Consider the following 16220-nt stretch of genomic DNA (forward strand, 5'->3'; position numbering starts at 1 on the left):
TCGAACAGTTTGGAAATGAGTCGGATAGGGTATGCATTGTTTTACAGTGATTTTATTAAGTGCCCTCTAGTCTATGCAAGGGTGTAACTCACCACCCTTTTTCTCAACAAAAAAGAATCCTGCACCAGCTGGTGAGGATGACTTTCTTATGTGCCCTTTGCTCAAGGATTCTTTGATGTATTCCTCCATTATTTTACTCTCCTGGGGAGATAAGGCATAAACTGCCCTCTTAGGTGGCATAGCGCCTGGAAACAGGTTAATGGCACTGTCATATGCTCTGTGGGGAGGCAATACATCGGATTGAGCCTTGTTAAACACCTCCTGAAGTTCTCGGTATTGTATGGGAACTCCAGGAGTTTGGGGAGTGGTAGTGGGAAAGTCAATAGTATCCAATCTCTTTAGTACTGGTTTTATACATCTCCCCATACACTCTTTACCCCATTCTAATATCTCCCCATTAGCCCAGTTAATATAGGGATTGTGCTTACTCAGCCACGGAAACCCTAATATGATAGGACATGATTGAGAAGTAATAACTTGAAACGTCATCTCACCCTATGGGATGCCCCAATAGAGATCGTAATAGGGACAGTTTTGTGGGTTATAAGCGGTTGTGTGAGTGGTCTACCATCAATAGCCTCTACAGCTAGCGGCGTAGGTCTCTCCCTGACCGGTATCTCATTACCCCTAATAAACTGGACATCAATAAAATTTCCAGCAGCACCTGAGTCCATCAGGGCACTGCAAGAAAACTTCTTGTTATCAAGGGAAATAGATACCTCAAGGAGGAATCTACTTTTGTTTTTGTTAGAGGACAACTCCATCACACCTAAGATCTGTCCCCTTAAGGTTCTTAGCTGCGGATGTTTTCCGGACGCACTGGGCAATTAGTTATCATATATCCCTTTCTACCGCAATATAGGCATAACCCCTCCCTTCTCCTATACTGTTTTTCGGCCTCCGACAGTCTAGTGACCCCCAACTGCATAGGTTTGGGTTCGGACTGTAGAGGAAGGTTAGACAAAACAGGTTTAGAGAATTGAGGTACTAGAGACATAGCCATATGTCTGGTCTTGCTTCTGGTGACTTCTCTGAGTCTTAACCTATTATCAATATGCATGACAAACGTAATAAATTCGTTAAGACTCTTAGGTAATTCTTTAGCGGCTATCTCATCTAGTATAGTCTCTGAGAGACCCTTTTTGAATGCTGCTGAGATTAACCCATTGTTAGTCCAGTCTACCTCAGAAGCTAAGGTACGGAATTCAATAGCAACATCCGAGATAGACCAGTTACCTTGTCTGATGTGCATTAGGGCAGTGGAGGCGTCATCCTCTCTACCCAATGGCTCAAACGTGAGCTTGAATTCGGCAAGGAATTCCTGGTAATTATGAGCTATGCTCCGATTACTCTCCCACAACGGATTAGCCCAGGCAAGGGCTTTGCCCTTTAGTTGATTCATTAGATAACCAATTTGTGCTCTGTCCATGGGGAACGACCCTGGCCTCAAAATGCTACTCCACCTGATTAAGAAAACCCCTGCATTCCTGGATATTGCCATCAAACTGTAGGGATGGCGATAAGGAGATGCTAGGAGTCCTATTAACAGTGGGTGAAAGTACACAGGGTAGAGGTGCTATAGGAGGAGACGCTGTAGGCTGCAGATGTGCCGTTCTAGCGAGAAGCGTACTGAAAGCCTGAGCGAATTGATCCATGCGGAGATCATTCTCCTCTAATTTCCTCTTGCAAGCAGCTATGTGCTGACACAGTTCTACAGGATCTATGGCCATGTCGTAATGTCAGGATTACTGTGTGATCCAGCACGTAGAACTGAATAGCACGGATGACAAATAAGTAACGTATTACCGGTCCTTAGAATGGCCGGATTTAACGTACATAGAATAGTCAAAAATACTAGCCGAGGTCAGGGAACACAGAAAGGGACGCAGCGATGAGGAAAGCCAGGAGTCAGGATACCAGAATATAGAGAAGTCAATAAACAAAGCCAAAGTAAAAAAAACGGGTAGAAAACTATAAACAGGAACGCGCTCTCGGACAACCACAAGGGAAACCATGACAGGGCACTGAGCAGAATGAGAACTGGGCCTAAATACCCCTCCTTTAGTTCTGATAGGCTGTAACCGGCCTTTGACCCCAAAGTCAGTTACCAGGTTTCATTTGCATAATTGCTGCTCAGCATTAACCCTTCTGTGGATTAGGTTGCTGCTTGGCACAACTTTTCCTGTGTGAACAGTAAATGTCATTAACGACATTTCTATAAGCGGATGAATACGTGACAATATCCTTCTGAAGATACGGTCTCCAGTACTGCGTACAATACTCCAAGTGAGTCTAACCAGTGTTCTGTACAATGGCATGAGCACTTCTCTCTCTTTTCTACGGGTAATACCTCTATACAACGCTATACAACCAAGCATTCTGCTAGCATTTCCATCTGCTCTATTACATTGTCTTCCTACCTTTAAGTCATCTGAAATAATTACTCCTAAATCCCTTTCCTCAGATGTTGAGGTTAGTAGGGTATCGAATATCCTATATTCTGCCCTTGGGTTTTTACGTCCAAGGTGCATTATCTTGCACTTATCCACATTAAATGTCAGTTGCCACAGCTCTGACCACTTTTCTAATGTTTCTAAATCATTTGCCATTTAACCTTAGCACAAGACCTTCTGCAATATCACTAAAAAAAATATTAAAAAGAATGGGTCCAAGTACAGATCCCTGAGGTGCCCCACTGGTAACTAGACTTTGCTTCGAATATACTCCATTGACTACAACCCTCTGTTGCCTATCATTTAGCCACTGCCTATCCCATTCAACAATATTTTAATCCAAACTTAAAGATTGCAGTTTATTGATGAGCCTTCTATGTGGAACAGTGTCAAAAGCCTTTCTGAAATCTAGGTAAGCAATGTCTACTGCACCATCCTGATCTATTATATTAGTTACCCAATCAAAACAATCAATTAGATTAGTTTGGCATGATCTCCCTGAAGTAAACCCATGTTATCTCTGAACTTGAAATCCATGTGATTTTAGATGTCCATCAATCCTATCCTTTAACATGGTTTCCATCACTTTTTCAACTACTGAAGTAAGGCTTACTGGCCTATAGTTGCTTGACTCCTCCCTACTACCTTTCTTGTGAATGGGCACACTATTTGCTAATTTCCAATATTCTGGAACTACTCCTGTTAACAATGATTGGTTAAATAAATCAGTTAATGGTTTTGCTAGTACACCACTAAGTTATTTTAATAACTTTGGGTGTATCGCATCAAGCCCCATCGACTTATTTGGCTTTACTTTTGACAGTTGAAATAGAACCTCTTCCTCTGTTAACTCACAGGTAACACATGACTCATTTGTCATTTTTCCTAACTGAGGCCCCTTTCCTTCATTTTCATCTGTTAATACTGAACAAAAATATTCATTGAGGCAATCAGCTAGACCTTTATCCTCTCCTACATACCTTCCTTCTTTTGTTTTTAATCTAACTAATCCTTGTTTGAAATTCCTTTTCTCATTGATGTATCTCAAAATTTTTTATCCCCCTGTTTTACTGACTGTGATATTTTCTCTTCTGTGTGTGCTTTTGAGGTTCTTATAACTTGCTCAGCCTCTTTCTGCCTAATCTTTTAGATCTGTATGTCTTCATCACTCTGGGTTTTTTATAATTACTAAATGCTAACTTTTAGTTTTTTTAGCCACATCTGCAGAGTACCACAGTGGTTTCTTAAATTGTTTGCTTTTATTGACAAGCCTAATGCAATTTTATGTTGCCTTCAGCAGTGCAACTTTTAAATAATCCCATTTCTCCTGGACTCCATTTAATTTGCTCCAGTTTGACAAGTACTCCTTTACGCATATTCAAATTTTTCTAAAGTCTAAAGTCTTTTTTGTGTGGTGTGACTCTGTTCTTATATTAAACCACACTGACTGATGATAATAGGATCCTAAACTTTCACCTACAGTAATATCTAAAACCAAATCTCCATTTGTAAACACTAAATCTAGTATGGCCTCCGTACGAATTGGTTCCTCTTCTTTTTCTTCTGACACTGTCTTCTCTCCTCCTTGGCTCCTTCTGCTCCTTTACCTTTCTGCTACTTTCATCTTCTTTTGCACCCTTCTGCTCCTTTCTCTTTCTGATCCCTTTCTGTTCCTTACAGACACTTTCTGCTCCTTCTCCTTCTTTACCTTTGTGCTCCTTTTTATCTCTTCCTGCTCCTTGCTGCCCCTTTCTTCCCCTTTCTGCTCATTTCTGTTCCTTCTACTTTATCTTCCTGCTTCTTGCTGCCCTTTCTTCTCCTTGCTGTTCCTTTCTGCTCCTTCTCCTACTTTACCTTTCTGCTCCTTCTCCTACTTTACCTTTGTGCTCCTTCTGATTCTTTCTGCTCCTTTTTCCTTTGTGCTCCTTCTGTTCCTTCCTGCTCCTGCTGCACCTTTGTGCTCCTTGCAGATGCTTTCTGCTCCTTGCTGACCCTTCCTGCTAATTTCTATTCCTTTCTGCCCCTTCTCTGACTTTAACTTTGCGCTCCTTCTGCCTCTTCCAGCGACTTGTTGCCACTTTTCAGCTCCTTGCTGGCCCTTTCTGCTCCTTCTCCTACTTTACCTTTGTGCTCCTTCTGATTCTTTCTGCTCCTTTATATCTGTGCTCCTTCTGTCCCTTCCTGCCTCTTTCTGCTTCTTGCTGACTCTCCCTGCTCCTTGCTGCCCCTTCCTGCTTCTTACAGACCCTTCCTGTTCCTTGCTGACCCTTCCTGCTCATTTCTGTTGCTTTCTGCTCCTTCTCCTAGTTTACCTTTGTGCTCCTTCTGCCCCTTCCAGATCATTGCTGACCCTTTCTGCTCCTTGATGTCCCTTCCTGCTCATTTCTGTTCCTTCTCCTTTCTGCTCCGTGATGTTCCTTCCTGCCCATTTCTCTTCCTTTTCCTTCTTGCTCTATTTCATACTTTACCTTTGTGCTCCTAATTCTTTCTGCTCCTTTACCTTTGTACTCCTTGTGTCCCTTCCTGCTCCTTGCTGACCCTTTTTGCTCCTTGCTGCTCCTTGTAGACTATTTCTGTTCCTTTCTGCTCCATCTCCTACTTTACCTTTTTGTTCCTTCTGATTCTTTCTGCTCCTTTACCATTGTGCTGTCACTTCCTGCTAATTTCTGTTCCTTCTCCTTTCTGCTCCTTTTCCTATTTTACCTTCCTGCTCCTTGCTGTTCCTTTCTGCTCCTTCTTCTACTTACCTTTTAAATTCTTTCTGCCCCTTTCTGCTCCTTGCTGACTCTTTCTGCTCCTTGCAGACCCTTCCTTCTCCTTGCTTCCCCTTCCTGCTTCTTGCTGCCTTTTCCCGCTTCTTGCTGCCCCTTCCTGCTTCTTGCTGCCTTTTCCTTCTTCTTGCTGCCCCTTCCTGCTCCCTTTGTCCCTTCCTGCTCCTTGCTGCCCCTTCCTGCTCCTTCTGACCCTTCCTGCTTCTTTGCTGACCCTTCCTGCTCCATACAGACCCTTCCTGCTCCTTGCTGCCCCTTCCTGCGTCTTGCTGCCTTTTCCTGCTTCTTGCTGCCCCTTCTTGCTTTTTGCTGTCCCTTCCTGCTCCTTGCTGCCCTTTCCAGCTTCTTGCTGACCCTTTCTGCTCCTTGCTCACCCTTCCTGATAATTTCTATTCCTTTCTGCTCCTTCTCTTACTTTACTTTAGTACTCCTTCTGCCCTTTCCAGTTCCTTGCTGCCCCTTGCTGCCCTTTCCAGCTACTTGCTGGCCCTTTCTGCTCCTTCTCCTACTTTATCATTGTGTTCCTTCTGATTCTTTCTGCTCCTTTACCTTTGTGCTCCTTTTGATCTTTTCTGCTCCTTTACCTTTGTGCTCCTTCTGTCCCTTCCTGCTCATGCTGCACTTTCTGCTCCTTGCTCACCCTTCCTGATATTTTTTTTCCTTTCTGCTCCTTCTCCTACTTTACTTTAGTACTCCTTCTGCCCCTTCCAGTTCCTTGCTGCCCCTTGCTGCCCTTTCCAGCTACTTGCTGTCCCTTTCTGCTCCTTCTCCTACTTTATCATTGTGTTTCTTCTGATTCTTTCTGCTCCTTTACCTTTGTTCTCCTTAAGTCCCTCCCTGCCCCTTTCTGCTCCTTGCTGACCATTTCTGCTCCTTGTTTACAATTTCTGCCCCTTGCAGACCCTTCCTGCTCCTTGCTGCCACTTCCTACTTCTTGCAGACCCTTCCAGCTCCATACAGACCCTTTCTGCTACTTGTAGACCCTTTCTGTTCCTTTCTGCTCCTTCTTCTACTTTACCTTTGTGCTCCTTCTGCCCCTTTCTGTTCCTTGCTGCCCCCTACTGCACCTTCTCCTCCTTTACCATTGTGCTCATTCAGCCCCTTCTTGCTCCTTGCAGACCCTTCCTGCTCCTTGCTGCCACTTCCTACTTCTTGCAGACCCTTTCAGCTTCATGCAGACCCTTTCTGCTACTTGTAGACCCTTTCTGTTCCTTTCTGCTCCTTCTCCTACTTTACCTTTGTGCTCCTTCTGCCCCTTTCTGTTCCTTGCTGCCCCCTACTGCACCTTCTCCTCCTTTACCATTGTGCTCCTTCAGCCCCTTCTTGCTCCTTGCAGACCCTTCCTGCTCCTTGCTGCCCCTATTTGCTCCTTGCAGACCCTTCCTGCTTCTTGCTGACCCATCCTGCTCATTGCTGCTCCTTGCTGACCATTGACCTATTTGCTCCTTACTGACCCTTTCTGCTACTTGCTGCCCATTCCTGCTCCTTGCAGATTATTTCTGCTCCTTGCAGATCCTTCCTGCTCCTTGCTAACCCTCCTGCTTCTTTCTGCCCCATCCTGCTTCTTTCTGCTCCTTGCTGTCCCTTTCTGCTCCTTGCTGTCCCTTTCTGCTCCTTGCTGCCCAGTCCTGCTCCTTGCAGACACTTCCTGCTTCATGCTGCCCCTTCCTGCTTCTTGCTTCCCCTCCCTGCTCCTTGCTTCCCCTCCCTGCTCCTTGCAAACCCTTCCTGCTACTTGCTGCCCCTTCCTGCTCTTTGCTGCCCCTTCTTGCTGACACTTCCTGCTCCTTGCAGACCCTTCCTGCTCATTTCTGCTCCTTCTCATACTTTACCTCCCTGCCCTTCATGTAGGCTTTCCCCCATCCCTCACTTACCTGATCTGTAGGCTTCCCCCATCCCTCACTTAACCTGATCTGTAGGTTGCCCCCCACCCCTCACTTATCTGATCTGTAGGCTGTCCCCCCATCCCTCACTTACCTGATCTGTAGCCTGTCTCTGTAGTCTGGGAGCTGCTGGCTGCAATTTATATAGCTTCTCCCCTGCAGATTCAGTCAGGAGAGAGAAGCAGGGATAAGATGTAGCTTCTTATCCCTACCTCTCTCCACACACTGGCCGGCACCAGTATTGCAGTGCATTCCAAATCTAAAAAGAAAAATACCGGCACAAGCTGAAAAATCCGGGGGAGGGGGAGGGTGGGTGGCACCCTTACTCCCCCTGTGGACTCCCCCATGCATGTACGTCTCTGGGGCCTACTGGATCTGGTGTGCAGGCTGGGTTTAGAGTCGGCCAATCTCCCTTGGCTGTGCACACATAACACTGTGGCTGTTATGATGCCCTGTTAGCCTGGTGGGGGTAATCCCGGTCCCCACAGGGTCAGCTTACCTCTACACCAACAAAACATCAGCCTACAAAACTGCATGGTGCTTCCAAAATGACAGATTTCCATCACAACCGAATAAGCTCAGTGGGTCAAAAGTGTAGAGACCTATTCCTAGCAAGATTTGAAGCCATCTGCCAGAAGTTGGCAGATGGGATCTTCATATTGCCAGAAGATCCCTCATACTCATCCCTCCTGCTACACAACCAGCCTGAGGTTACACCACACCTGCCTGTTCCAGGGGCCCACTTGGAGAAATACCCACTTTGCTGTCCGTACACCCGGAGGTTGCACGAGAAGTCAGTGCACTTGCATGTCCACAGTCCTGCCACCTTGGTACGGGGAATCCATGGACATAAGACACAAGCTCTCACTCAGGCCTAGGGCAAAAGTTACACGGCACTACTGTCCCACAGTTCAGGAAGCAATCAACAGCAGGAAACTCAGCAATGTATATCAAGCCTGGTGACAGAGAGAAGGGATAAGGGTAAAGGCATTGGGTGAACAGAACTGTTGGCTACCTAGTGTTTAACTGTTTGTTAGCTAATATTGCAAGCTACTCACTCTTGCTTTTTACTTTAAGTTGCCTATGTTAACTACTCAATACCCAGTGGCATCAAAAGCTTAGTGATTTTTGCATTCTGATATAGCCTATTCATTTTAAGTATATGCACAATTATCATGACAGATGATGCATTTCGAGACAATGCATTTTGTTTACCCATCATATATTGGATCCCATCCTGGGTCTATGATTTGTATAACACATTATATGCTGCGATAACTCTGTGTAACTTTATGCCTAGACACCACGCCGGAATATAAGTATATTGACGGAGCACGTTTATATTGAAATGTGTAGTTTGCTCTGTCATGTGTTATCTATTTGAAGTGCTTGTTTTCACTACCATGGCACTGCAAGCTTGTTTGTCATCTTTGCAAAAGTTTGATAATATATAGCGCTCAATATTAAGATATTCAGTGTATTCTAAAAGACAAGACAAACATAGTACAGTGAGGAAAAAAGTATTTGATCCCCTGCTGATTTTGAATGTTTGCCCACTGACAAAGAAATGATCAGTCTATAATTTTAATGGTAGGTGTATTTTAACAGTGAGAGACAGAATAACAAAAAAATAAATCTGCAAAACGCATTTTAAAAAGTTATAAATTGATTTGCATGTCAATGAGTGAAATAAGTATTTGATCTCCAATCAATCAGCACGATTTCTGGCTCCCAGGTGCCTTTTATACTGGTAGCGAGCTGAGATTAGGAGCACCCTCTTAAAGGGATCTCAGCTCGTTACTTGTATAAAAGACAACTGTCCACAGAAGCAATCAATCAGATTCCAAACTCTTCACTATGGCCAAGACAAAAGAGCTGTCCAAGGATGTCAGGGACAAGATTGTAGACCTTCACAAGGCTGGAATGGGCTACAAGACCATCTCCAAGCAGCTTGGTGAGAATGTGGCAACAGTTGGTGTGATTATTAGCAAAAATGGAAGAAACACAAAATAACTGTCAGTCTCCCTCTGTCTGGTGCTCCATGCAAGATCCATGCAAGATCTCACCTCGTGGAGCTTCAATGATCATAAAAAAGGTGAGTAATCAGCCCAGAACTACATGATTAATGATGTTAATGATCTCAAGGCTGCTGGGATCATAGTCACGAATAAAACAATTGTAACACTATGCCGTGAAGGACTGAAATCCTGCAGCGCCCACGAGGTCCCCCAGCTCAAAATGGCACATGTGCAGGCCCATCTGAAGTTTGCCACTAAACATCTGAATGATTCAGAGGAGAATTGGGTGAAAGTGTTGTGGTCAGATGAGAACAAAATCAAGCTCTATGGCATCAACTCAACTCGCCATGTTTGTAGGAGGAGGAATGCTGCCAATGACTACAAGAACACCATTCCCACCATCAAGCATTGAGGTGGAAACATTATGCTTTGGGGGTGTTTTTCTGCTAAGGTAATAGGACAACTGCAACTGCATCGCATTAAAGGGTGAGTACCTCCTTCCCTCAGCCAGGGCATTGAAAATGGGTCGTGGATAGGTATTTCAGCATGGCAATGACCCAAAACACACAGCCAATGCAATAAAGGAGTGGCTCAAGAAGAAGCACATTAAGGTCATGGAGTGGCATAGCCAGTCTCCAGATCTTAATCCCATAGAAAATCTGTAAGGGAAGCTGAAGGTTCGAATAGCCAAATGTCAGCCTCGAAACCTTAATGACTTAGAGAGGATCTGCAGAGAGGAGAGGGACAAAATCCCTCCTGAGATGTGTGCAAACCTGGTGGCCAACTACAAGAAACGTCTGCCCTCTGTGATTGCCAACGAGGGTTTTGCCACCAATTGCTAAGTCGAAAGGGTCAAATACTTATTTCACGCGTTGACATGCATCAATTTTTGAAATGCGTTGTTCTGTATTTGTTTTGTTATTCTGTCTCTCACTGCTAAAATACACCTACCATTAAAATTATAGACTGATAATTTCTTTGTCAGAGGGCAAACGTTAAAAATCAGCAGGGGATCAAATACTTTTTTCCCTCACTGTATATTGTATGATAGCTGGAAATATTTCTGCACATATTCATGATAATAAGAACAATTGTTTTTCAAATTCCAAACAGTATTTTTATTGTGCATTGCGTAAAATGTGGTTGGTATCTACTGATTTAATGGTATGGTTTTTATTTTGGTAAAGGTTCTTTTTTTGCTAAAACATCAGGATATACATTTAACAAACTAGAGGGTATTGCAGTTTAAGTAAGAAAATTGCACACAATCAGTACTTTTTTTTTGCTATATTTGTTTCCAGATTCACCCAAATTTGATGTTAAATTAGATGTACCAACTTTCTATGTTTATAGAAACTATGCAAACCTGACTGGCAAAGTAACAGCAAAGTAAGTGATAATGAACAAATCAGTTATTAAATATATTCTTATAAGACATTGAAAATGTCAGATTATTAGTAAATTATAATTAAATATTTTAGGCTATATTAATTAATCTATGTTATAATGTAACACTATCTCTAAAAAAATAATCTAAAATACATACTTTTTTGTCCCCATGTTTATTGCTATTTTTTTAATTCTTTATTTATCTCATTCCGCAATAGCATCTAAAGAAGGGGTTTCACATATTGGCAGCTGTCACAAGTAGAAATCAGGGTGTGTCTGATCCTGCCTAACCTTGGGAGATAGTAGAAAGAGGTTTTTTATATTTTAATGATAGATTTATTGCCAAAAGTGCTCAAATACTGAGTATTCTCCTTAGGAAAGGGAACAATTGTGTATGATTAAATAAACACCAGGGTATGGGTTTGGCCCCAATAAGACTCTCTCCCCCTCCGACACTTGATGGATCAGAGGAGTATGTGTCTCAAGTGTCTAGAACAAGCATGTCAAACTTGTCGCCCACAGGCCGCATGCGGCCCAAAATGAATTTATATGCGGGCCACTGGCCCTGGGGCCGCTTTGTGCTGTGTATGCGAACAGCCGAAAGACAGGGAAGATATTTCCTTTCTGATTCTTGCCTTTCCTCCCATGGCCACAAGAGCGCAAAGGTGGCTCTCTGTCTGCAGGGCAGGCCAACCACTCCCCTTTCCCTCCTGCTTGCAGTGCCAGAGGAGCGTCTGACCTGCTTGCAGAGAAGAGCAGGGCTGGAAGTAGAGGACGGGTGTCATCTTAAGGTAGGAGCAGAGGGACTTGGGAGGACCTTCCTGTGTAGTGTGTTAAATTGGGTAGGAGGAGAAGTGTATTCGTTTGAGGGATGGGGAGGGCAGTATATAAATTTGTGAAGGGTGGGGGCCCAGTGTATTACATTTGGAAGGGAAGGGGGCAGTGTATTAAATTGGAGTAGGGAGTGGGCAGTGTATTAATTTGAGGGAGGAAGGGGCACTGTATTCATTTGGGGGAGAAAGGGTGCCTGTGTATTAAATTGGGTAGGGGAAGCCATGTATTAATTTGAGGGAGGAAGGGGGCAGTGTATTAATTAGGTTAGGGAGGGGGCCAGTGTATTAGATTGGGGAAGGGAGTGGTGGTGTGTTAAATTAAGGAAAGATCAGTGTATTCATTTGGGAATTGAGGGGGCAGTGTATTAGAGTGGTGGAAGGGGGCAGTGTGTTAAATTGGGGGGAGGGCAGTGTATTAAACTAGGGGAGGGAGGGGCTAGTGTATTAAATTAGAGTAGTGGGGGTGAGGGCAGTGTGTTTGATGATCTCAGTCAAAGTGAAGAACACACTCATAGGACTTCAAAATCAACAAAATAACGTTATTTGTTTTTTACAGTTGTGCAACAGCATTCATTCACCATTTCAGTCCCATTACCAAACTTTTCTTAATATTTCAAGGTAGTTGGACTGAAACATTGGTTATATGCACATGCATGTCTCCTTAAAATAAATCTGCTCTTTTGTTTACTTTGAAGCCCTACGAACGTGAGGACGTCCAGTGTCATGTGACTTTTTGTTATACTGTACTTTTCTAAATAAACTTACCTTTCTATGAAAACGGAAGTTTGTGTTTTTTTGTGGCCCACATAAACTTAAACCTTGTTTATTCGGTCTGTGTTAGTTTTGAGTTTGACATGCTTGTTGTAGAGTATATATTTTTCCAAATTCATATGTATTTTAATAAAAATAGGTAGTAAAATACACCTTGGAGTGTCCTATTAAACCCAAGTGACCATTAAATATGAGTAAACAATCCCTTATAATTATTTATTTATAAAATATTTTACCAGGAAAGATGCATTGCGATTTCTCTCATTTTCAAGTATGTCCTGGGTCCACAAAACATTGCATTGATACATTATGGTACAATAAAATACAAAAACAATATTAATACACAATATATACAAAATTTAACATAGTACAGGTAGGGAATGTATAATCAACCATGACACGTGCATTCTGTTTTGAGGTATGTAGAGAGGGATCTCTTAAAGGACTTTAGGCTTGGGGAAGATTTCACGGTGTGCGGAAGGTCGTTCCACAATTGCGGCACTCTGTAGGAGAAGGAGGATCGGGCCGCTTTATTTTTGTATTGAGGTAGACTAAATAAAGTGCTGGTACTGGATCAGAGGTTATAGGAGGTGGGAACAGCCGAGGAGAGCATTTTTCTCAGGTAGGGCGGGAGCTTCCCTGAAAAGCTCTGGAAAGATTAAGGGTGCATCAGGATTTCAGAGACAGACAGTTTAGTTCTTTTACCATGTCACAATGGTGGGTCCTGTAAGTACATTGTAGCACAAATCGACAGAATGAGTTATACAATGTATTGAGTTTATTAAATTGGGATTACGGTGCAGGTGCATATACTACATCCTTATAATCAATGATTGGCATCAGCATTTGCGGTACAATCTTTTTCTTTACTGTAGGGCTTAGGCAGGATTTGTTTCTGTACAGGGCACCTAGTTTTGAATAAAGTTTAGATGCACGTTTTTCTATGTGGGGTCTAACAACATACCCAAGTATTTGAAAGAGTGGACTGCGGTCAGTGTGCAATTTGAATTTGTTTGGATGGATAGGTGGGAATTGTGTAATTTGTGTAATTTAGTTACTGTTCCAAAGATCATTGTGACAGTTTTGTCATTGTTTAGGAAGAGTTTGTTTTTTGCGATCCAATTTTCTACCTCTGTAAACTGGTCTTGGAGCACAGCCTCAAGCTGCGGTAGATCAGATTTGCTCGCATAGATTACTGTGTCGTCTGCGTACATGTGTACATTTGAGGATTTGCAGACATTAGGCAGATCATTTATAAATAATGTAAATAATAGGGGGCCGAGAATTGAACCTTGGGTAACAGAGAGGGAGTCGCTGTCAGAAATGGACACATATTGCGAGCGATACAATACATACGATCGAAACCAGGTTAGCGGACAATCACAGTTTTTGAGTTTGTGCAGTAGAATGTCGTGGTCTACTATGTCAAAGGCCTTTGCAAAATCAAGGAAATTAGCTCCAGTTAGTTAGTAATTTATTTATGACTTTCCAAACATTTCTAGGGTTTGATAGGTTATTGGAAAAAGGAAAAAAAGGTACTTAGCGCTCACAGATAAGAAAAAGGAATGTTACCTTGTACATACAATATTTTGGGTAGTTACATAAACAGGTTGTTCTTTTAACCTACATATGAATAGATAAAACACACATAGTGTAACCTGTATATACAGTGTAAAAGTGAGAGAAAATTTTTTCTTCAAACTCACAATTTTCAGAGCCTTTTATAAGTCGGCTCTAAACTCTTAGCGCTTATCGTCTCCTCCTTGAGACATATAGTGTTAATCTTCCAGGCAGGTCCGCAGGAACTGATGAAAGTGCAGCAGACTCCAAAGTATATGAAAGAAGATTTATTTAAACAAATAGTTTAAAATAAAAAGGTATATATATACACAAATAAAAAGTGAATAAAGCACAACGCGTTTCAACCATAACAGGTCTTTTTCAAGTGCATCTGTCTTGACAACTGAATACAAAATGCTTATATACCCTAAAGGGGAACAGGGAACAGAGTGGATAATGATTTGCACATGTATAAACGAATCCACCGCCTTCCATATATGGTCACAGCCGGAAGTGCCATGCCAATCAAAGTATGGCCGCACTTCCGGCTATGCACAGCTCCCTCCTGCCCTCCCCAACATGTCCGCCAGGTCCTTTCCCTAATATCCGGTCTGTTTCTTCAATTCATGCTTTCTGTAAACCCGGCTTCTCAACGCGTCACTTCCTGTGACGCGGGTCACGTGGTTATCAAATGGAACGTCACTTCCTGTGACGTATCGGCCTTAGCGAAACGGCCTTAGCGACATGGGTGATGGGCGAAGCGTCCATTACGAGTAGGGCAAAAATGCCCTTAGTTCATAGTATAGGCATATCAAATATATGAATGTAGGAGGAAAAAGAAAAACAAACATAAATAACACTGATATATTGCTGTGTGTCATAAACATAAAAAAACAATATAACATCTCACAAATTTTACATAAAAATATATTAAAACAGTTCTCTACTCCAGTAGATGTATCAGGAAAGGAAAAGGGTAGAAAGTGCAGAAGAGGTGGATCCCACTTTCTTTGATAGGTTATTGATAGGTTATTGCTCAGATTTTCACAGAAATATTGGGCCTTGGCCAATTTTGTTTGTTTTGTGCATATATTTCGCCATTATCTATACGCACAGTGATTATTTATAGAGCCAGTATGCTTTTACCACAAAGAATCTCGAAACCGGTACATTTGGATTAGGTCAGCTGTAATCCAGTTCATGTGTGCTCCTTATACTCTCACCTTACGCAGCGGGGCATGTAAATTCCAAATTTCTAGGAGTTCAGACTGAAAGAATTCAACAGCACAGTCTAGATCTGGGATAATGTTTAATCTGTGACATGGGAGGTTCTTGATGTCATTAAGAAAGGATTCAAGATTTAATTTTTTTAAGAACCTGGTGATTTTAACCTTGGGAGAGGATTTAGTAGCCTTTATTTTGCGCACGCAGTACACTAAACAGTGATAACCAAAAAAACACACAGAACTTCGGGATACGGCTGGAAGTTAATCTGAAGGAACATAAAAAATGCAACAATAGTGAAGCACAGTTAACACGTTTTTTTGCGCTGAATACAAATGCACTCACAGAATAGAGTAGAATATATCGCTCATAGGGTGCCTCCCCTGGATGGATAGGGGGGTTGGTAATCCCTTGGCTCCGTTATCGGCTTCCTTAATGATGCTCAGGACTCCAAACGGGTAATGGTAGAAAACGATGTTTTTTATTGATTAAAAGTGAATAATCACCATCAATATAAAATATATTAAAAGGAAAAACGGTATGGTCCTACGCGTTTCGTTCTACAAAGAACTTCATCAGGGACCGTATACAGAATAAAGTAAAATCAATATGCAATTACAGCATGTGAAAAATACATCCTATTCCCCCCATCCCCGAGTCCTCTTTAAATAGGGCTACTCCCTATGTCCATTGGTGGTTCCGTGGGTGGTGTCCAGTATCCGTTGCTTGATAGGTTCCATGAGGGAGCTGGACAGCTGCTTTCTATCTCCTTCATATTGCTGTAATCAAATTTTGGCGCGTTCGGCTAACCGGAACCGGAAGTGGGACTTGAACCGCACTTCCGCGTTCCACTTGCGTTCCATTTGCGTTCCACCAGCGGTTCATATGCTTTCCACCTTCGTTGTAATTCAGCACAAATATATAACCGGAAAAAACAATATATTCTATCTACTAAAGAGAAAATAATATTAATAACCTTATTGATTGCATATTTTTGTGAGATTAGTAACAATTGTTTGCATAATCAATCACTTATTGTCTGCTATGTTAAACAGTGACACACACTATTTCTTGAAGTGAAAGATGAACAAAATAGAAAAAATTTTTTTTTTTTTTTTTTTGGGGGTATATGCACTTAACAGGAAAAAACATATATACAAAGTGTAATATACACAACTGGACTATATCGTATATATATTCATATTCATTGATTTGTTAATATGTGATCAATGTCGTAAGAATACATTTTAAGAATAAT

The 16220-nt window shown here is 42.3% G+C and overlaps 1 protein-coding gene across 1 annotated transcript in view; it reads left to right on the forward strand.

The window, feature by feature from the left end:
- The window catches only part of LOC134586246 (CD109 antigen-like), a 322921-nt gene that overhangs the window by 78112 nt on the left and 228589 nt on the right, over nucleotides 1–16220 (forward strand). Inside the window, exon 7 of the mRNA XM_063441739.1 lies at nucleotides 10487–10574. Coding sequence (XP_063297809.1) covers nucleotides 10487–10574 — 88 coding nt within the window. The remainder of the gene's footprint in view (nucleotides 1–10486; nucleotides 10575–16220) is intronic.

The sequence above is a fragment of the Pelobates fuscus genome, chromosome 2, assembly GCF_036172605.1.
Source record: "Pelobates fuscus isolate aPelFus1 chromosome 2, aPelFus1.pri, whole genome shotgun sequence".
NCBI lineage: Eukaryota > Metazoa > Chordata > Amphibia > Anura > Pelobatidae > Pelobates > Pelobates fuscus.